Below are 23,776 nucleotides of genomic sequence, written 5' to 3'. Positions count from 1 at the left end.
TCATCTTAGTAAGGTCATACGTTCCCCTTAGTGAGATCACAAGCTCTCGCAGCGAGGGGACGTGCTGTAAACAATGCAATGCACAGGGTCGCCTTAGTGAGAGCACAAGCTCCCTATCGTGAAATTACAAGGTCATGCAGTCAGGGCACATGCTCCTAAGGCGACTATAGGGTTCTGTAGAGAGAGCACAGCTCCAAGCAGTTCAGAGCACAAGCTTCCTCCGTACTCGGTGATCACAAGCTCCTGTGGCGAGAGGGCCTGATTTGCATTTGTGTACTAGTGGTGGCATTCCTGTCATGGGTTGTGGAGGGACTGGCCCGTGGGTGGATGTGGTTCGGTGGGTGGGGGCCACCTTAACTACTTTATTCATAGCTTGTTTCATCACTATTGACTGCCTCAATAGCTCTGCCCAAAGAGCAGTATTCGTGTATTTATTATAGCGCGCACAGTAGCTCCGTTTATAGCATGTTAGTAGTGCTGTAAGAAATGGGACTTACTGTTACCCAAGATAATGGCACACTTACTGATCTCTGAACGAGGAGAGGGTGTTGACTGTTCTGGGATGGAATTCGTGGCTGGCACGTCACACTAGATGTCAGCGAAGGGCGCTTAACTCTCTGTGCCTCCTTAGTAAAGCCCAGTAAAGTCCTGTCACTGGGCCTCAAGTATGGCGGATTTAGGATCAGTGGTGTAGGAGACAATACATTTCTGGGGGGGACAGGGTCAGCCTTGGGGACTTTCAATCAACCCTATACAAATCGTTTGTTGTTTGCGAACTGCAGGCTCCGATAAATATACACAATCACATACATTGGAAGTGAAATAGGGAGAAAGGAAGGCATGTTTTCACAGTCTGAAAGTATCTTTTATTGTTATTTACATTCACAAAGTAATTAGCTCAAACGTGAAAATAACTTGTTGATTAACCTTGCATCTTCATGCACCAAGCAAATAAAGGGAGGAGGGTAAAAAGGAAGAACATACCCTTTGCGCCCCACACCCATCAATCCCTTCACCTCATGCCAATTGGAACCGCACTGGAGATATCAAAAGCGATTAGGTACAACAGCTGTAAACTGTGCTCGGAAACCATAGTTCTAATAACACTTCTACTCCTGTGTGTGATCTTGGGCAGCTCAGCTCCACATCAGTCATAACTAGAAGCATTTCAACTGAAGACGCTCTTGGAGTTACAGGCTATATAAACATGGATTCTTTAATCTCTGTATAAACTGCAGTCACTAATTTCTTTAGAATCGGCTGTTTGTGATGCACCAAGTCACTGATTATAAGGAAAATACATCAGAAAATGACTATGATAGGGTTATTACAGTCGAGTTCTGACATTACAATGCCTTCTGCCAGAGCTAGCAGCCAAGGTGAAAGGCAGATCAGGTCGCAGAGCATAATTAATGCAGCTGTTTAAAGCAAAAAATGGAATGTTGCTTTTCTTTCTTCTGCTCTACTTTAATAGCTTGGAATGACAGAGGCTATGCACTAAGGTTTTAAGTGGTTTGTGGGAAAGTTGGTGGTGTGACCATGTATTATATGGGGTAAAATACCCCCTGCGTACATAAGGATATTGCACGTCACCTTGAAGTTCATACCTTATATACAAGCATTGGCAAAGCCAATAGGTCTCACCTATGCAAGTTCTATTGCCTTTGCCAATGTGTTTTAGCCATGCTGTACACTAGTAAGACTACTATTCAGCATGGCTCAAAGTTAATGGCATAAAGGAGAATGATGTGTCATCGACTGGTGTGGCGTAGTGTCATGGAGTAAGTAGAGTGTCCTAGAATGGAGCAGTAAACTAACTTTAAAGGAACAGGGGTCCCTTGAATAAAATGCAACACCACTCCCATAAAAAATGATATCAAAGTAGTATGCAAATGGAATGTGTCATGCATTTATTCAATCAAAATATAAAAGATCAAATGTAGTGGGAAAACATCAACAGGGGAAATCAAGAAAGACTGGCATTCAGGCATTACACAAGTTATCTGTAAATGTCACCAATAACAAGAAAAATGTAAAAAGTAACCTAAATAGTACAGTGGTTCGGAGGAGGCTGGCCTTATTTGTAGTAGGTACCTATGGTACTTACACCTTATACCAGGTCCAGTTATCCCTTATTAGTGAAATGCAGGCAATGTCTAGAAGCCAGGCTCTCTAGGGGTAGCTGTAACTGAGCAACCAAGGCTTAGCTAGTAGACATGCAAAGCTCATGAAATACCACTGTAGTCACACACTACTCACACACATGAAAGAAAATACTCAGTGTTACAAAAATAAAGGTACTTTATTTTAGTGACACAAATGTCAAAAATACCATAGAGACTATACTCCCTTAGGAGATAAGTAATACACCAATTATATACACTACTATGCAGCAATACCAATAAAACAGTTAGAAAACAGTGCAATTAGTGAAAATCACAATGGTTAGAAATGGGCCTAGGGGAAACACAAACCATATACTAAGAAAGTGGAATGCAAATGTCGGTTTCCCACCCAGGCAAGTGTGGTGTGTAGAGGGGCGCTGGGAGTATTAGAAAACACTAAAGGTAAGTAATAGAACCCACCTCAGAGCCCAGGAAAGCAGGAGTAAATCACAGTAACTTTCCTAGAACACAAGAACACGAGAAAGAAGATAATGCAAGAACCAGAAGAGACTTCAAGACATAAAGGGTGGATTCCTGGACCTAAAGACCTGTGGAAGAATGGGACTAAGTCCAAGAAGCACAGAAGAGTCCAGGGAGGACAGGAGCCCCTGCTAACCCGAATCACAGTGCAAAAGAAGAACCACTGGTGAAGCACAACAGTCAGTACTGCACCCAAGAAGATGGATGTGGGTTCCTGGTTGGTTGAGATGATATCCCACACCGGATGGATGATTGCAGTTTGGTTTGCCTCGCTGGATTCCGCCAACAAGCCTTGGCACACACAAAGCTCATAGTTAGCGGAAAATGGCACTGCCCAGGACCAGGAGGGACCTGGTGGACTCTACCCAGGAGGGGGAGTCAGAGAGGGCTCTCAGAAACTCAGAGAGCACACAGAAGACCAGGCAGTGCACACAGGAGTCCCCCAGCACGGGGACAAAGGAGTTGCAAAAGGAGGCCCACGCAGCACAAAAACAAAGGATCCCACGCCGCCAGAGAACCACTCAGGGAGCTGTGCATCGCAGCAAAGATTGCTGGGGGCCGGAGCTACATTGTGCACAAAAAAATTCGTAGAAGGATGCCAACAAGCCTTTGGAACTGAAAAACACGTGGTGCAAAGGGGTACTGTCTTGCGTGGAAGGCAAGCTCTTACCTCCACCAAAGTTGGACATTAGGACATCAGGACCATCGGAACCACTTCAGTCCACCACCTGTGATGCAGAATCCATGTAACTCGTTAGGAGAGGGGACCCACGCAGATGGTCGTCGTTGCAGAGTGGTGCCTGCTGAAGCAGGGGAGTGACTCCTTCACTCCAAGGGAGATTCCTTCATTCTTTAAGTGCAGGCTGTATTCAGGCTGTCCTCTGAGGATGCACGATTGGGAAATAGTTGCATTTGCTGGCAAGAACTGAAGATACAATGTTGCAGAAGTCGTCTTTGCTTCTTTGTTGCAGTTTGTGGAGTTCCTGGAGGGTCCAGATGCAGTTTCTTCGGTGAGAAGGTGAAGTAAAGGATGCAGAGGATTCCTGCTGGAGTCTTGCAATCTGAATCTGAAGAACCTCCCAAAGGAGAGACCCTAAATTGCCCTGAAAGGGGGATTGGTCAGCTAAACAGGTAAGCATCTATCAGGGGACGGCTCTGACGCCACCTGCTGGCACTGGCCACTCAGATGCTCCCAGAGTTCGCTGCCAACTTAGAATCCAAGATGGCAAATCCCAGGGACCCTCTGGAGGAGCTCTGAGCACCACACCTGGGGTGGTGATGGACAGGAGAGTGGTCACTCCCCTTTCCTTTGTCCAGTTTCGTGCCAGAGCAGGGACTGGGGGTACCTGAACCGGTGTAGACTGGATTATGCAAGGAGGGCACCAAATGTGCTGTTCAAAGCATTTCCAGTGGCCTGGGGAAGGAAGCTATTCCTCCCAAGCCTGTAACACCTATTTGCAAAGGAAGAGGGTGTAACACTTCTCTCCCCAAGGAAATCCTTTGTTCTGCCTTCCTGGGCTTGAGCTTCTCAAGCAACAGGAGGGCAGAAACCTGTCTGAGAGGTGGCAGCAGCTGGGGCTACCTGGAAAACCTCAGAAGGCTGGAATGGCAATACTGGGGGTCCCTCTAAGGAGCCCCCAGAGTGCATGAGATCATACAACCAATGCTTGCAGGGCTGGAGGGCCTGCTATAGGGGTGACTTATAAGTGACCTGGTGCAGTGTAACTGGCAGTGAACGGGTGCATGCACCTTTTCACGCAGGCTGCAATGGCAGTCCTGCAGAAGCCTTTGCATGGTCTCCCTATGGGTGGCAAAAGAAATGCTGCAGCCCATAGGGATCCCCTGGAACCCCAATGCCCTGGGTACCTAAGTACCATATACTAGGGACTTATAAGGGGGCACCAGTATGTCAATTTTGGGTGAAATACTGGGTTACCAGTATGCAACAGCCATAATTTAAGGGAGAGAGCATAACTACTGGGGTCCTGATTAGCAGGATCCCAGTAGACACACACTTAAACACACTGGCAAACAGGCCAAAACTGTGGGTAACCAAGCTAGAAAGAGGCTACTTTCCTAGAAGGTTAGCATCCACAATAATGATTTACAAGTTTTTATACACCGACTTTTACATGAATGACTCAAATAGTGAATCAAAAAGTCATTAGCTCATAGTGCCTATGCTCATGCCAACTTATGTACAATATCACAAATTCAAGTCAAGGTACTTTGGCCGTCGATATTTCGATCCCCTAGACAAGTATCAGGATCATCCTAAACCTTCGTTAAGCTTGAGCTAAAAGGGTTACAGAGTGCTTGTAACCAAAACGGCAAAGATAAATCTGACTCACGTCTCATATGAGTGAGAAGGCAATCAACGGAGATCTGAATCTCTAATCAAGCGCCAATTCCATAAAGTAGTAGTAGAGTGGAGTAGTGTCACAGTGTAATAGAGTGTCATAGAGTGGAGTGGCAGAGTGGAAAGGCATAAAGAAGAGTGAAATGGCATAGAGTGAAGTAAAGTAACGTGAAGTGGCATAGAGAAATTTGGGTAGAGTGTTGTTGAGCATAGTACATTGTTGTATAGTAGAGTGGCATACAGGGTTGTGCAGTGGCGTAGAGTATCATAGATTGAAGTCGCATAGAGTGGCGTGGAGTGGTATAGAGTGGATTAAAGTGGAATGGAGTGGCGTATAGAGACTTGTGTAGGGAGTTACAGAGTGGAGAAAGTGTTAGAGTTCAATGGAATAGAGTTTCAGATTCTAGTATCATGGAATGGAATGTCAGAGTGAAGTGTCAGAGTGGAGTTGGGTGGTCTACAGTGAAGTGGCATAGAGTACAGTGGTGCAAAGTAGATTTGCGTAGAGTGTAGTGGTATAGAGTGCATTGGTTTTGAGTAAAGTGGTGTAGAGTGCATTGGCAAAGACTGCACTGGTTTAGCGTACAGTGCAGTAGTGTAGAGTGGTGAAGAGTAGAGGGGAGCAGAGTGGAATGGAATGGCACATCATAGATTGCAGTGGTGCGGAGTGCAGTGGGGCAAAGTGCTTTGTCAGAATGATGCAGTGCATGATAGAGTGGAGTGGCACATCATAGATTGCAGTGGTTCAGAGTGCTGTGTCAGAGTGATGCGGTGCAAGGTAGAGTAGACTGGTGTAGAGTGTAGTGGTGGAGTGCAGTGATGCAGAGTAAAGTGGCATAGAGTGTATTGGCATATAGTACATTGGTGTAGAGTGCAGTAGAGTGGCATATAGTTGAGCGGTGCAGAGTAGAGAGGAGTATAGTTCAGTGGCAGAGTGCATTGTTGCAGAGTAGAGTGTCATAAAGGGCACTGGTGTAGAGTAGAGGGGCATAGAATGCATTGGTGTAGAGAGCAGTGATGCAGAGTAGAGAAGAGTGGCGTAGAGTACAGTGGTGCAGAGTAGTATAGAGTTGCATAGAGTGCAGTGGCATAGAGTAGATTGCTGCAGAGTACAGTATAGTGGTGAAGAGAAGATTGTTGCAGAGAGGAGCATAGTGATGTAGAGTGCAGTAGTATAGAGCGGTGCAGAGCAGATTGGAGTGGCACAGGGTACACTGGAGTGGTGCAGAGTAGATTGGACTGGCATAGCATATAGTGGAGTTGCGTAGATTGCAGTGGCATAGAGGAGATGATTTCAAAGTAGAATGAAGTGCACTAGAGTGGAGTGCTGTAGAGTAGATTAGAGTGCAGTGGTGCAGAAAAGAGTGCAGTGGGACAGAGTACAGTGGCATTGAGTGCAGTGGTGCCGAGTAGAGTGGCATGGAGTTCAGTGGCAGTGAGTGCAATGTTGCAGATTAGAGGGTCGCAGAGTACAGTGTTGTATTGTAGAGTGGCATAGAGTGCTGTGGCGCAGAGTACAGTGGCACTGAAAGCAGTGGAATAGAGTGCTGTGGTGCAGAGTAGATTGGCATAGAGTGCATTGATTTTGAGTAAAGTGGTGAAGAGTTCACTGGCAGAGTGCAGGGGTGTAGTGTACAATGGTTAGAGTAGAATAGCATAGATTTCAGTGGCGTAGTGTAGAGTGCTGCAGAGTAGAGTGGAGTGGTACAGCAAAGATTGAGTCGCACAGAGTGGAGAAAAGTGATGTAGGGTGCAGTGGCATAGGGTAGATTGATTCAGAGTAGAGTGAAGAAAAGATAGAGAAAAGATAATATACTTCAATATGCTTAAGTATGTAACGATAACAACAACATAAATAATAACGCTGGGCATAACGGCCAAAATGAAATATGGCTCCTCCCTGTTAGCCAAGCTGTAATCAAGCCCTTCATTACCTAGATAACAAAACATTAAACATAAATGTTAGAAAAATATACCCATCTAATAGCTAAATTGTTGTGTGAAAAGGTAAAATCTGGGCTCAATCTCGACTTCACTGTTTCACCAACTGGTGTGATCTTAGGCAAAGAGAAATATTGTGTCTCACAGAGACTCTGACTCTGTTTCCTCTTTAGATCTTCCTCATTGTCTTTCAGATCCTCTTGACGGCGTCCTGCAGTGCTCCTCTTCAAGGCGGCAGCAGGTGATGCAGACAGTAATCATCAAAAACTCTTCTCCTCCTTGTGCCCTTTGTTCTTATGAGCACCCTTAATACCCACAGCTGTGAACAGGACAAACAAAAGGGCAGAGGGCGCAGGGGGCATCCGGACTCACCTTCATTCTGTTACCATCAGATTGGAGGATGGTCGGTACAGGGCTATTATAAGTAGCGCTTTTGTGCGCTAATGGCCCTCTGAATAATAGAAGTGAGAGGGGACCTTTTTTGTCCCCTTGTCCCCCCCACCTTCGTCCCCCATATCTCCCACCCTCCAAAATCTGGGGGGGATACATCCCCCGCGTCCCCCACACTTCCTACGCCCATGTTTAGGATGAAGGGAGATCTGGTCAGGTGTTAACTATTCCAAGCAGTGACTTCTTTTCAAAGTCCAATAATTGCCAGTATTTGCCCCCTGAAAGCTGAATTAGTAGGCGTATCTCGAAATACCGGGCCCTTTTACAATAGTTATCCCTGATGGGGCAAGTCTGTTGAAAGGCGGGAGGTAAATGTCACAGGAGGCCCACAGCAGTTCGTGGTGGTCGAATTCCAAGGACAATCCACCGGTGGTTTTTCCTGCAGCAGAAATTCCCAACTTTTGCACTTCACAAAAAATTATTTTGCATTCATACATTCAGTTGCTCATTTGAGGTTTTTAGATCAGTAAACCTTTTTAGGGGGTGGAGAGTAGACACTGTTGGAGCTTTATTCCAGTAAAGGGGGGAAAGGAAAAGGACAACCCCAAAGTTGGTGGGCGCTGTAGGCTTTTTCAGTGACTTGAACTGCAAAAATATATGAAAACATTAAGAAACAAGTATTCGTCAAACAAATACACAACTGATGGACTATTTTATTTAATTCACAAACAATATAAAAAAACTAAATTTTAATTTAATGGAAAGTTGGAGCTTTTCTAAATTCAATTGAGGACATTCATCATCCATGCTATATTCTGGTTGATGCAATTGTATTACTTCCACTAATCCATCTGAGGATATTAACTTCATTTTTAGCCTTCAATTTCAAATTCCTTCACATTTACAGAATGTTTTAAGATTTTCAATTTTCAATTTTTATACACACTTTATTAATATATAAATATTATTAAATTTTCTGAACTTTCGTGGACCCCTTGAGTACACTTCGTGGACCCTCAGGGGTTTACGAACCACAGGTTAAGAACCACTACATTCAGCATCAGTAAGATGCAAGTTCCTTCCCATATGCCCCCCTAACCTCCCCCCCATCGAGCATGAATGGTGCGGGTATTTGATGGGAGAAAAGCATACGAGTGAGAGTTGGGTACTACATATACTCTCATGGAGTACTTAAGCAAAAAGAAAACAAGCATTGGCTAAGCCAATAGGTCTTGCCTTTGAGACCTAATGTCTTTACCAATGGCTTTTAGTGATGTTGTACATCTTCCCTGATGCTGTGCAACACGTCCAAAGAGTTGAAAAAAAGCCTACAACACATCTGGCTGTGTCATTTTGTAGGCATGAGCACCATGCATGTGTGCACCTACAAAATGACGCAGGGCTCTTACTTCAAATGTATTTACTGATCTGAGGGCAAGAGTGGGAAAAAGCAACATGGAGGGCAGGGTGTGGAGGCAACCAAGGGTGGGGGAGAGCAACGTGGAGTGGTGAGGTGGAAGTGAAGCACACAGGTGCAGAAAGGAAAGTGGAGCCTGGCAGAGAGGCACAAGGGTGAGAAAGCCACACAGGAAGAGGAGAAACACATGAAGGTGAGCACAATGCTGAATCAAAAAGAAAGAAGTAGTGTCTGAAAAGTAAACAGTAGAAGGATACAAGTAATGAGGCCATGCTCCAGGGGAGGGTCACACACAAGAAGAGGAATTAAATCCCATATAAGCTAACAAATAAAAAACAAGAAAATTAAAGTGACAATAAAGCCAACCAATGGTAAGCAGTGGGTGGACTCTAAGCTCACTGTAAGCTGACAAGTCTTTTTGCAAGCAAACACATTGTGCTGTCTGTTAGGTGAGACCTACAAAATAGTTCCCTAAAAGTGAGCAGTGGAAGGATAGAAGCCAGCCAATCAAAGACATGGTAAAGGTACTATGGGACAAACACAAGATGGATGAGGAATGGCATTAAAAAAGAAGCAAGCACATGAGCGTGGATATAAAGCCAACCAATATTAAGCAATAAATGGGCTCTAGGCCCCTGGTAAGTTCTTGGTAAGCCCACAACAGGTTTTTTTGCAACCAGACAGTTTGCGTTGTCTATTAGACTCAACTTGAAAATGTAGCAAGTGGATTTGCACCTGCCATTTTTTTAATGCACGAAACCTTTCCAGGTGTACATCTCGAAACCTGCAACTGCCACTTCTTTATAGGCATACGTCTGTAAAATTTTATTTTGTATTGCATTGGAGAATTTTTATAGTACCCATGACAAGGCCATAAACCACTTTGGAATTTCCAAAAGTCAAAAATCTGCACCTCATATTTAGTATGAGTGCAGATTTAGGATTTCTTTCTAGAATCAAGCCCCATAAATTTTCAGAAAAGTACCGTATTTATCGGCGTATAACACGCACCTCATTTTAAGAGGAAATTTCAGGAAAAAAAAACTTAACATTATATCGGCGTATAACACGCACACATCATTTGCCCCCTATTTTCAGGGAGAAAAAGTGCGTGTTATACGCCGATAAATACGGTATGTGGTTGTTTGAGGCCTAGATCCAGTTTTGTCCACTGCCTAGAGACATGTTTGGTAGAAGCGCTATACAATTGTACCTTATCAATTAGTCAGTCAACTGTGACTCCATTGTAGGATTCCCATGAGAAAAGTGACTGCTCTTTCTGCTGTCCCTGCAGACAATGTCAGCCCTGCTAGCTCCATGGACATGGTTCAGGACTTGACCAAGGAGATGCTGAACTCTGAGGAGGAAGAGGAGTGCTCAGACATGTTACAAAACCTCCCCGTGCCTCCAGCCCCTACCAAGAAAAGGAACAAGAAACCTGCCCAGAAAGGTGAGCAAGTTTCTATAGAAGACGTCGATGCATATCGTAAGTCCAGAAAGACCAAATCCATGCCATATTTTCAGTATCGCAACATAATAATTCAATGGATTCCACTCAGATTCATTGTATGTAAATTTATCTTACATGGATTTCCTGAAAACCTATTCTGGATCTGGGTTTATTGTACTAGTATGGTATGACATGGTATGGTATGACAGCTCTATCCATTATTGCTGGCATTTTACCCAAAGATATATTGTTCTGCACTTGTATTTAAGCCAAGGGTGCTTTGCTGTTGCTGGCACTTTAGCACTGGGCATCTTGTATTGGGCTGATATTTTAGCCATGTTTGCCTTGTTATTGCTGACATTTTAGCACTGCATATATAGTTGTGGGCTGGCATTTTAGGTATATGTTCTCTATTACTGCTGGTATTTTATCTATTGTTACATTGGTCTGAGATGGTACTTTAGCCATTCTTTAGCCATTGCCTCTTTGCGATTGTTGCCATTTTAGCAGTGGGTATATTGTATTGGGATGGTATAATAGCCACGAATGCTCCGTTATTGCGTGAATTTCAACAGTGAGAATAATGTACTTGGCTGGTATTTTAGCCGTGCATGCTTTGGTACTCCCGACATTTCAGCATTAGGAACATTTTAACTGGACTGGTATTATAGCCAACGGGTGCTGTTATGGCTGCTATTGTTAGCAGAAGGTTTATTACAAAAGGCTGCTATTTTATCTACATTCTGTTTACTTTAGTAGTTGGTGTACTGTTCTGAGTTGGTAATTTAGTGGCAATAATTCTCCGAAACCTGGATATTTTAGCCCCAACTGTGATGTTCAGGCCAGTTTTTTTCCGCAGGATAAGATGCTAAGGGCCAGATGTAGCAAAGGTTAAGCCATTCTGTTTCTATGGGGAAAAGTGTTTGTACATATGGCCCTAAGTGGGCAGGGCAATACTTGTGGTAGGAGTTTGAAACATGTATTCTTACTTCCTGGTCTGACCAGCTCGGGTTTATTTAGGCTGATGGAATTTCAGAGAATCTGAGAGGCCAGTAAGGAGAGAGAGAGAGAGCTATCCAAGAGTAAATATTAGGAAATACTGTCAGCTTTCTCCTTCTGGGTCAAAAACACAACAACAATGCTTCCTTTGACCAGAACAAATCTTTCTCAAGGCTGAAGAACCATGTTGTCACACTGATATGTGTCCAGTAGGGAATGCAACTGCTGGAATACATAAAGACTTGGTCAGAGAGACACGTAACTAAAAGAGAAAGGTCATTATGGAGTGTGGAACTGCTATGTCACTCAGAACATTGCTCGCCACTGCTGGAGGTGTAAGTAAGCACCTGAGGCACTACCAGCCAAGCAGGACTTTAAATTGTGTGTAGTTATATTGTGTAGAAGAAAAACAATGGTTTTCTCCAGGAGATATTTTGAGCCTAAACTTCCTAGTAAAATTATTTTTATTCACTGTATAAAGTTCATTGATTTGTAAAAAAGAAACTTTTTAGCATATAATATCACACTAAAGGTGCTCCAACATAACAACGCAGTGAAGGTGAATAGTGACATTTGTGAAACGTTGTGCATTGGTGCTGTACATTGAATATACACAGAACACATATACACATATTACTAGGGTCTGATAAAATTATGGATTCTCAGCATGACTTAAAATAAGAGGACAATGTGTATATCACAATAAATCATGTGAGTTCACTAATTCATCTGTCTACGTTTCAACTCTTTAGGAAAAGATTGATCTAGGGTCACCACCAGGACAACGCATATGGAAGAAAACTGTAAGGAAGTAAAAGGGGTCATTAGCATCCACTTAAAGCATAATAGGTATATTGTAGAAAAAATACTGATGGAAACTTACCAGTATGGAGTAAAAATCGCTCTTATTGGATTGAAAATAGGTCAGGACACTCATATAGAGTCTGGAAGTAATAAGGAACATGTCTATAAAGACTGTTTCACTGCCAAGAAATTACTTCTTGGCCAGAAAAAAATTATGAATACACTTTGCCAGAAAATTGGCTCTTAAAAATCTCAATTCAACATCTTTATTGTATCAGTGTGGAGAACATGAAACGGGCGAAGTTGTAATATCATAAATCCCCTGTCAAAGTGGACAAATCTGCATAGAGCACGCAAGCCCAAGATAAAGCATGCAATGCTATAAAAATGTGCAAGTTTATTGAAAGGGGACAGAGGCCCCAACAACAGGTGGCTGCACAGTTATATTGCTATCAAAAAACGTTAGTGCATCCCATATTGAAAAGAACAGTGAGGAACATTAATCATCAACTGATAGTAACGACGAGATCCCACCAAAAGGCTGGAACACAGCACAGTTGAGAGACTGGTGCGTGGGCTTTCGAGTATCTGTGAATATAATGTGGCTGGTATCAAATGGATGTTAAATGGTAGAGACCTGCATGAAAGATACTGGAAATCAGATGCATTTTCTGGGCTGGACATGCGCAAGTCTATAAATAGACCTCGCTGCTGTGCATCGCATACATGCTTCAAGAAAGGGGTGAGAACAAAAGTTGGTTTGTAAACTAAAGAATAAATAAAAGAAAAAAGGGTGGAATACTAGAAAATTTAACTCAATATGGCACTGTAAATTATTAATTAATTGAAAGGAGGCGGTTATGAAGTCGCAGTACTGTGGTTATTCAGAACTATCATGGTACCATGCTCTAAAATAAAGAGAGGTGAGAAGCTCCAAAAATAGTTGTTGCTTGAAATGAAAATTAAACACCTCAAAAAATATTGTGGTGTCAATTGTGGTAGGGTTTTGATCACTGCCACACGTCTAGAGATACCAGAAAAGGGCCACATAAGACTGCACCCAACACAGGATTATATGTGACATTGAGAGCAGCTGCTAACTCTGATCAGGTGCTAGACAGCAACTTCTAGATATCATATCAGAAGAATGCTGCTTGTCTACAGTAATATGTCGTACTGAGTTCCCGTCAGATAGAGTCCAGTTTATCAATCCATTGTAACTCTTTTCGTGAGAGTAGATGTGATTTGTCCCCACCTGCCAGTGTATGTCTTCAGGTGTATGGTATAGAAGCTGGAAATGGTCAACCAGTTGTACTCCTGTTATAGCCCAGTTGTCCAGTGTTGCAAAATGCTACTTTTTACCTTTTGATGTGTTTGATGAATATAGATTAAATTACATGGACACTAAATTGCATAAACTACATCCTGGGAGTTACAGTTGGGGAAAGGATTAAGAATTAATTTGACGTTGTCATAAATGAACAATTTGGTATTGTGCAATATTTACATGCTGAGCAATGGCCACATTTAAAATTGTGGCGTAGCTTCAGGGTGGTGCTTCACCCCCCAATATATGCACTTGGGTTGGGTACGGGTGCTTTCAGTTGGGTATTGTGAAGTGTCTGTCGGATTACACCAGGAACGTTTACTTACACACAGACAAAAAAGCATACACATTCTCCCTCTCTCTGTTTTGAAAGTCCTCCAAAATGTTGCCTATTTTACAAAATATTGTGTTTTCTCTCACTTAGTACCCTACCAATCCACATTTCTCTCTCTTTCCACTGCCCTTTAAGCCCCTCTGATGCACCCTGCTTGTCATCTAATGTGTTGTAACATTATATGTGAGTGTGATTGTTGGAAAATCTTAAGCCCATCCCCAAGCTTACTGACCAAGCTACGCCCCTGTTTAAAATGCCCTACTAATGGTGGTAGATGCCACTGTGAGTTTAATGTAGGTCCGGGACAGAAGGAAGGGTAGTTCTAACTAACGAATCCCTTAGGTTTATTCCTCCTTTAGATGAGAACAATGGTATAGCAACTGGCCCTTGACTAAATTCCAGTGTTTGAGAATAATAATTTTTTCCTCATCACTTGCTGTATTGAAGGTACTGACACAAATGATGCGGTCAAGCTCAGTATGTTCATGGTGTTCCAGTAATGTCTCTCGCTGATGATCTTCTTGCCCATTACATTACTAACCCAAGGGAGGTACTTTATGCAATTTAGAGTGGAGGATTGGAGACAAACAACATTCTTCTGATATGATATCTTGAAATTGTTGTCTAACATCCATTAGAACACTGGAATGTTGGGAGCTCCATTGGAGACAATGGAGTGCTCTGGGATTTTATTGGCTGGTAAAAGCCCAGAACATCAACATTCCAATGTTCTTTGTTCACAGCAACAGCTGTGAACAAAGGCCTCAGGGAGCTCGAGGGGACTTTAATCCCCTCGGGCTCCGTGAGGACCGTTGTTGTATTTATCTGAATATTCTGCCCTCTAGTGGCAGAATAGTCTAATAGCCTTATAGCCCTTCGTAGCTGGGCTATACTGTCAATTAAAGTCCTGCTTCCTTGTTAAAGGACACTGGAGCGGGCCTTTAATGGCCGGTATAGCCATCTATGGTGGCCTCTAAGGTCTTATTGGAACATTAGACTGGTGAGAGCTCCACTGAAGACAATGCTGTGACTCTGGGCTTTTAATGGCTCCTATAAGCCCGGAGCTCCGACATTCCAATCTAAGCCTTTCTGTTTCACTCTTTTTAATTTATCTCATTCTACCCTTAGTGGATGGAATGTTCTTAGAGCCTTATAGCCCTTCTGCTTCAGGCTATGCCGGTTGTTAAAGGTCCTTACTCTCATTATGGGCCCTTGCTTGCAGCTTAAGCCTATAACTCAGGTTCAGGGCTTTTACAACCGGTATAGCCCTCAGCAGCGGGCTATCAGGCTATAATATGAGTTATAAGATAGTTTCTGTTTTCAATCTTGCATAATCCTTTCCTTTTAACCTTTTCCAGGATCTCAGACATACAGCAGTGATCAATTCCCCTACCACTATAGACACCCACAATATTTTTGTGGTGTTTCATTTTCATTTCAAGGAAGAAACTTTTTAGGAGCTTCTTACCTGTATTTATTTTAGAGCAGTATTTCCCTATTTCTATGATATTTCTGAATAATCCCAGTACAGGGCTGGCTTTAGGGCGGTGCGAGCAGTGCGGCTGCAGCGGGTGCTGACCTGGACTCTGGGCCGCTGACCTTAGGGGGGCGCTGTGGTTAGCAATGACATTGATTTAAAAGCACCTGCTGAAAAGTTCCCTGTGCATCCAGCCTTCAGAAACAATTAAAATGTCAAGATACCTCTTGTAATTAACGTTCCTGCTAGGGAGAGAGACAGGAGTTTTGTCTAGCGGCAGCTTTGACTCGCCATTAAGTAGCAGAGAGGGTTAATATGCCTGCTGCAAAGAACAGAACTATATTTTATGTGGATAGCTGAGTGGATTGGTAAAGCCAGCCTTTACCTAGCATTTAAAACAAATGAATGGTATGTGAAAGGGGAGCTATGGAGACATGAGGGGCACATTTGCCGGGTAGTAGTGAGTCCGAGGACGTGGTCATGGGGTCAGAGGAGCCAAAAAAGACTGTTGCACAGGGGCGTCACCAGCGCTAAAGCCGGCCCTGTCCCAGTACTACTATTGTATTACCACTTCCTTTCAATTCATTATTTTTACAGGGCCATCTTGAGTTACATCTTCTCATATTCCCCGTTCTTTCTATGATATATTCTTTGGTTTATAAACCAACTTTGGTATCCTCCCCTTTTTTGCAGCGTGCCTGTGACACACGGCAGCGAGGTGTATTTATTGAATACTTATGCACGCGCAGGCCAGACGGCCTTTCTGATTTCCAACGTCTGCTGCGCAGGTCGCTATAAGTACCTTTTAATTTCCACTTCATGGCAGAATTTTGCTATTTTTTTTTTGCTTTTAACATACAGGTCGCATTATATTCACAGATATTTGAAGGCCTGCACACCGATCTCTCAACGGTGCTGTATTCCAGCCTTTTGGCGTGATCTCGTTGTTACTATCATTCGGTGAGTGATCCTCCTCACTGTTTCTTTTCAATACCTTTTTTTGGGGGCACTGTGATGCACTAGCTTTTTTGGGGGGGCAATATAACCAGGCAGCTGCCTGGTGTTGGGGGCTCTCTCCTCTTTCAATAAACTTGCACATTTTTATAGCATGCATGCTTTTTCTTGGGCTTGCATGCTCTATACAGATTTTTCCATTTTGCCATGGGGATTTTTGATATTACAACTTTGCTTCAAGGTCATCACACTAATACTTTAAAGATGTTGAATTTAGATTATTAAGAGCCCTTTTTCTGGCAAAGTGTATTAATTATTTTTTTCGGCCCAAAAAATAATTTCTTGACAATTAAACTTTCTTTACAGACATGCTCTTAATTCCTTTCAGACTCAACATTAGTGTCCTGATCTATTTGTAATTCAGTGTTCTAGACAATATCTACAATGCTATAGGTGTATGCTAATTAGTTTGGTCCTTTTTTTATCTTTTCAGGTTGCTTCCATATGCGTTGTCCTGATGTTGACCCTGGATAGATATTTTTCTATAGGGTCGAAATCTGGACAAATGAACTAGTGGACTGATATGACTTATTATGATGTACACATTGTACTCTTATTTTAAATCATGCTGATAATCCATAATTTTATCAGCCCTAGCAATAGATGTATATGTGTTGTATGTATATTCTATATATAGCACCAATGCACAACTTTTCACAAATGGCGCCATTCACCTTCACTGCATGAAGGTGATGTTGGGGGACCTGTGTTGTGATATGATATGCTGAAAAGTGTCTTTTTTTACACATCACTGAACTTTATACATTTAATAAAACTAACTGTACAATCACAATCTATTGTTTTAAAAGCACAATACTTTGTCTAGGAGGTTAAGAATTAAAATCTCTCCCGAAGGGGACCATTGTTTTTCTTCTACATTCATTTGCCCACGTTCCAGGGGTTATAAGGTTGTCCCGTAATAGTTCTGTTGGTGATCACAGGTATTTAGGGGAAAGGGGCTTGTGTCTCAGAGTCTCAGAGATATGTTAGTCTCAAAGAGTAAAAGGAAGTGAGGTAAGGCAGTAAATCCATATTGGAGGATCCAGCCTCAGTTGGCCATATTATTGAGTAAAACATTATAAAGTGTTCACCTAGTCCAAGGGAGAGAGCGCGTGTCCTGTAAACAAATTCCATGTCCTGGAGAAATCTTCGGCCATAGTACTGACCATTTTCTGAATGAGCTCCTTCTCATCCATGTCCCGCCTTTATCTTTTTCCCTCCAGCGCCTTCTGCTATCAACATCGCCAGCTCCAGGAAAGAGAGCATCTGTGAGGACAAGCAGAAAGAGGAGGTGTCCTTGGACGACACGGACGGAGACTCTGACATTTTGAGCCGCGTTATAGACTCAAGACCACTGTCTTCCACCAGCAAGGTGAGGAGCAGACTGCACAGACTGGGGTGTAATTTAAGACTTGGGGACTGTGGTCTTCTGAAGGGAGGTGGTGGGTCTTTATGTATGTGTGGCTTAAGCTCCAAACAAACCACAAAGTGGTTCACAAAGCAGTTGCTGTTTTTGCACACTAACGATTTGTGACCAAGCCATCATTTTGAGACACAACAGGTGTATAGATCTGTTGCAGTTCAAAATGACCATTTGGTATTTTCACAGAATAGTCCCTAATTGTTGCTAACAAGGCAGTAGTCTATTTGCGAGTCCCAAAGAACAGACAGAAAATGCTTGGATGGAGGTCATCAAGTGACAAAAGACCACGGTCCCTGTATTTTCATTTCCTTACAGTTTTTTTTTACAGTTTCTAAGATGATGGATACGTAATGAGTGACTGCAACATCCCAGGAGATGTATACTTAATGAGTGGAGACATTGAATCCAGGTGATTTCTACCTAAATAGTGGACATTATTCCAGATGATAGCTACGTAATGAATGGATACAGAATCTCTGGTGATGTGTATCTCATGATTGGATACAGTATACAAATTGACCTATTTTTAATAAGAACTGTGACTACAGTATGCTTGGTGATATGTATCTAATGAGTGTATACAGTGCCCAAGGTGATGTTTACCTTAATAGTGGATACTTTATCCCAGGTGATGTATACCTGATGAATGGAGGCAGTGTCCCAGGTGAATGTACTTAATAAGTGACCTGATGTATACCTAAAAAATGGATAAAGTCACAGGTTATGGAAGGGGGTGTGGCCTGACGCCGATGGCTACGGTGGCAGATTGAGGAGCTCCTGACGTCATCATGTAGTACAACCGGCTCCCACATGCACCCGGAGGGAAAGGAGACTCCTGGGAGTAAGGGGACCACTGTTTTAGCTCGAGCAGGCAGTGGAACAGGCCATACAACTGAGTAGGAGCAGACAGAGTGGCACAAGATGGCAGCTGCTGTGGCTGAGATCGGAGCCCAGTGAGAAGGCCTCCTGGTGTGGAGGCAGCGGCCAGGGCCTGTAGTCGGCTTGGCTGCTCCGAGGGCTAGTGCGAGGGATACGGGGTAGCTGAGGCAGTATCGGAGAATGGCCCCTGCTGGAGCGATTTTCGGCAGAAAGAGGAGGGCAGGCCCTGATCGGCAGAGGTAGGAGGATCGGAGCCGCCTTCCGGTGGTGAGGAGATATTAGGGTGAAAGTGCTGCCAAGACCCGAGCAGATGTATGGTCCTGGCCAGTGCCGGAGGCAGGGACTGGATTAGTGCGGAGCTAGATAGATGGGAGCAACTGCGGGGAGCAACAGGAGCGGACATAAGGAATCGGCCTGAGGAAGCGGAAGCTGAGACGCTGTTGAGATCGGCGGGGGGACTACAAGGAAGGCCAGAGAGGCAGTGCTCCCCCCACCCTTATGTCTTTATATATGCCTACCGAATGGGGACTTGAGTGTTGAGGGGGGGGCAAGCAGGAGAGGGGAAAGCAGTGCACCCCCTGAATTTGGAAGTCAGTGCTGGAGGACCCTTGCCCCCCCACGATTTGGCAGCGGAGACTGGGGTGCTGCTGACTGTTCATTGAAGACTTGCCACCCCGGGGAGGAAAGTGATGACCTCTAGCCTTGGGGCAGCCTGGAGGGGGAGCAATTGGAGAGTTATTGAACTGCGATTGAGTGGGAGCTAGCTCCCCTGCTATGTTGGATATGGCTACTCGTTGCGCCATGATTGAGAGGCACTGGCGGTGAAGGGCAATACCTGGAGGTTGGTCTTGGTGACAGAACCAGAGGGGAGGCACCCGTGGGACTCCCCAGGCTGGACCCAGCTTAGGAAGATCTTGGCAAGATAATGATAGGGGGAGATGGAGACTGCAGGCATGGACAGGAAGTCAGGAAGTCATACTGAAGGATTAGGAGTAATATTGGAGGGCGAATCGCCCCAGAGCAGAGCTTGTCACAAAGGGGAAGGCAGCGAGAAAGAAGGACACCAGCTTGCCGGTGGATGAGGAACCAAGTACGGAAGAGACTGCGCTGCAGAGTCCAGTGCTGTGAGATGTAATTCAAGCGGTAACAGCCACACGGGAGGCATTAGAGACCAAAATAGATATGCTGGGGGCAGACTTGAGCCAGCTTAGAGATGCCCATCGCAGGCTGGCAGAGCTAGTTGCCACTACAGAATGAGAGGTGACCGGAAAACCCCAAGCAGTAGCAGAGCTAACCACTAGGCTGACTAACATGGAAGCAAAAGTGAGGACATTAGAACTGCAGCCTGAGGATGCAGAATATAGATCCTGACGCAATAATATCCCATTGGTGGGTCTGCCAGAGCGAGTGCAAGGGGATAGTATGATTATTTAGAAAGCTTTATTCGAGCTAATCTCCCACAGGAAGGATTGTCCCCCTTCTTCGCCCTGGAGCGAGCGCATCGGGTGCTAGGAAAACTGCTCCGGCCAGGGGCCCTGCCACGGCCGGTTGTGGCCAAGCTCCTTTTCTACAAAGACCAAGATTATATTCTGACTCAGGCCCGTAGGAAAGGTGACCTGATCACAGACAACAGCAAAGTAAACAGCTTCCCTGATTTCTCTCAAGAAGTTCAAAACATCACCTCTGCTCTTCACTCTGGTGATGGAGCCACTGGCTGCTCATGCTCATCTGGGAGCTCATTACCGAGGACTACAAGTCAAGGAGCATTGGCATAAGATAGCCTTATATGCTGATTACCTATTGTTATTTCTAAGGAATACAAAGGGCGAGCTTCTCGGAGCCAGGGCAATGTTAGATGGGTTTGGATGGATGTCAGGACTAAAGGTAAATTGGCAGAAATCTTGGGTGTTCCCAATGACTGCGGAGCTGGCGAGATGCCTCAGGTGCGTACATACTAGGGTCCTGTTTTCCCCGGACTTAACGATTACCATGCTGAGAGCTCTACCTTTTAGAGGGAATTGGAGGGGCCTAACGGATTGGGAGGAGACGGAGGATTCTACCTTGGGGGCCATTTATATGGACGGGGAGTTACTCTCCTATGAGGACTTCAGGGTGGAATATGATGTACCGCAGGGGCATTTCCTCTTATATAGAGCAGTCATAGCGACGGTAAGACAGCATTGGGGAAATGGCACGGTTGAGCCTCTGGCCCTGGGTAGCTGCCGGTATATAGCCCTCTCCTCAGGCAGTGTCAAGGTAATCTCTTGCCTCGGACTCTCAGAGGGGACCGCCGCCCCCTTGAAAAGCTGAAAACTAGTTGAGAGGAAGACTTTGGGACTCCGATACCAGAGAGAGCTTGGAAAGCCATATTAGATAGGACTCCATGGGTGTCTTACAATACTTGCTTCAAGCTGATTAATTTGTATGTGTTACAGAGAGCTTATTTAACCCTTGAGCGAATTCACAGATATTTTCGAGTTGCAGATGCAGGATGTCCCAGATGTGTTGAGAATGGAGCAGGGCTAAAGCATGTGCTATGGAGCTGTCCACAGCTCCAGCAACACTGGAAGAGGATCACAGAACTTCTGGCCATAGTAATAGATACGGTATTGCCATGTGAACCGGTGCACTGTCTACTGAGCTGGTTCCCACATTCCACGAAAAATATGGTCACCATTAGGTTCCAAGATTAGGCATTCATATTAGCGAAGCGCAAAATAACTAGAAACTGGAAGCAGCGGGCGACCACGAATAATGAAATGGCAGCATGAGATGGCAAAATGGGCAGCAATAGAGGGAGAAGTGTTGCTTAGAGAGGCGAAAAGAGGGATTAGAACACCCGAGGTGGCGCATACCTGGGAGGCACTAGTGGCTGACTTTCGAGCAGCCGCTATGGGGGAGGGCGCATCGACATGAAGAATCAGCAGACGGCACTGGTAAGATATAGTAGTACTGTAATTGTTAAGCCCAGAGCTGATTGACTTCCCCTGCTACAGAGACCCATATCGATAATGACATGAGTAACTGGGATCTGAACAGAGTGTGTCACTTGGAGTATTCTCTGGGAGATTATCGATATTAAGGACTACTGTAGATGCAATCAAAGGGGGGGGCGGGAGGAGTTAAATGGGGTGGGTTCTTTATTGTTCATTAAGATCGAAGGCTACCAATGGACATTTGGAGTAACAAATGCAAAAATGTAAGTGGATGTAACAAAATTGGAGGATATACTTATTATAAAGTTGCTATGTAGTGGGGAGATGATAATTGAATGAGCCGAGATGCGCCTTCTGTATTGGTTAAAAGTAATAAAATGTGTTTTAAAAAAGAGTCAGAGGTGATGCATACCTAATCCGTAGATGCAGTATCCCAGGTGAAGATGCCTAACGTGATACAATACCGATGGGTGATGTTAACCCGTTGAGTGGGTACAGTAATTGAGGTGATATCTACCTCATTAATTTATTTTGTAGGATGCCCTAAGCAATGTCTGCTACTGAGTCAATACAGCATCCTAGCACATCTGACTAACAATTGAGTACTGTACCATAGGTAGGGGCTACCTTGTGACTCAATCCTGAGTACCCGTGGTATTCATACAAGGACTGGATGCAGTATTGGAGAAGATTTCCACCTAACAAGTAGGATGATTTTCAATGGGAACACTTCAACACATTTAGAAGCACAGTTTTAATGTTCGGTTCATTTTTACTTTTGAATCAGGATAGCCAGGAGTAGAGGGATGCCTTACTGTGTGGTGTGTGAGTGCTTGATGTATGGAAAGGTGTAGATCAAACTTTAAGCATGACTTTAAGATCTTCTGGTCTTCAGGTAAGTGACAGAGTTCTACTCTCTGCTGTTAGTGATATGGTATACCTCATGATCACCTCATTGCGCTGCCCCTCTGCTGGTTGTTTTATACCTCTACCTTAGAGCAATGTCAATGGTTTGCAAAGAACAAGTTGCATGCTTCTATATGGCTTGATGTTGAGTAGTGTGGTGGTATGTTCTCCAGGTGACAGTGACCATGTGTAGCTAGACTCAAACAATTCATTTTTCTAGGTTTTGATGACAGTGTCCCACACACAAGTAGTTTCAAACAGTACATTCTTGTTGGTTTGGTGACTGTGTACCCGGCTCAAGTAGAGTCAAGCAATTCATTCTTTTCGGTTTGGTGATTGTGCACCCGGTGCAAAAAGATTCTAAGAATTCATTTTTGGCGATTTGGTGACTGTGTGCCAGTTGCAATCTCAATCGTTCATTCTTCTCGGTTTGTTGATTGCGTCCCAGGCATAAGTGGATTTAACAATTCATTTTTCTTGGTTTGGTGACTGTATACCATGCATACGTAGATTCAAACAATTTATTCTTCTCAGTTTGGGAATAGTGTAACAGGCGCAGGTAGATTCAAACAATTCATTCCTCTCGGTTTGGTGTACACCAGATAAGACTCAACAAGTTAGGAGCAGTGCCTTATCCAGGGTGCAGACAGACACAGAGATTTTTATTTCAATTACTTTAGGTCCAAATTCTGAGGACTGCTTGTATGATGATCTATTTTGAATTGCTAGTATATATATCTATATATTTATTTATATATATATATATATATATATATATATATATATATATATATATATATATATATATATTTATATAGATATATCTATATATCTATATAGATATAGATATACTTCAAAAGGACTTTTACTCTTACCTCCATATGTCCACTGTTAACTAATGATGATTTGTATGCATTTAAATCATATATCTGTATGTAAAGAAATGGTAGACAAAAAGATACCAATACTCATATGCATCACACATTCAAGCTCATAAAACTATTTTCATTATTCAGTAGTTGCCATCATGATATGTCAAAGCATCAAACTAAAATAAGTACTTTGTTTATAGAATCACAGAAACACTTTTAGAGAACTGAGGTCTGGCCCAGTGCTCCAGAATATTGAGTCTGATTTTCAGAGTAATATGGTCAAGTATCCAAAAAGGGAAACTGTGTGAAAGAAAATTAAACTCGTCAGTGAATAATGATGTAACTAAGGGAGTAGGATACACTATGCAGTGCACAGAATAAGATGTAAACATTCTCAATTTGGAGGCTGTTGTAATTAGGCAAAGATATGAGAGAAAATACTATCAAATATGCTTGTTTATCAGAAAGATCCGATACACCAGTTACCATTTCAAAGTCTGAAGCAAATATGGCCTCTGAAACTTAGAAAAAAAACTTATTAGATGAAGAAGTTGATTATGGCTTGAATATACAAATTGTGCTGCACATGTTACTGCAATTCAA

The 23,776-nt window shown here is 43.5% G+C and overlaps 1 protein-coding gene across 1 annotated transcript in view; it reads left to right on the top strand.

The window, feature by feature from the left end:
* The window catches only part of LOC138247410 (tubby protein homolog), a 186,095-nt gene that overhangs the window by 126,751 nt on the left and 35,568 nt on the right, over positions 1 to 23,776 (top strand). The window contains exons 9-10 of the mRNA XM_069202048.1: positions 10,047 to 10,202; positions 17,381 to 17,529. Coding sequence (XP_069058149.1) covers positions 10,047 to 10,202; positions 17,381 to 17,529 — 305 coding nt within the window. The remainder of the gene's footprint in view (positions 1 to 10,046; positions 10,203 to 17,380; positions 17,530 to 23,776) is intronic.

Source organism: Pleurodeles waltl, chromosome 7 (genome assembly GCF_031143425.1).
Source record: "Pleurodeles waltl isolate 20211129_DDA chromosome 7, aPleWal1.hap1.20221129, whole genome shotgun sequence".
Lineage (NCBI taxonomy): Eukaryota > Metazoa > Chordata > Amphibia > Caudata > Salamandridae > Pleurodeles > Pleurodeles waltl.
This window is presented reverse-complemented; position numbering and strand designations above follow the sequence as displayed.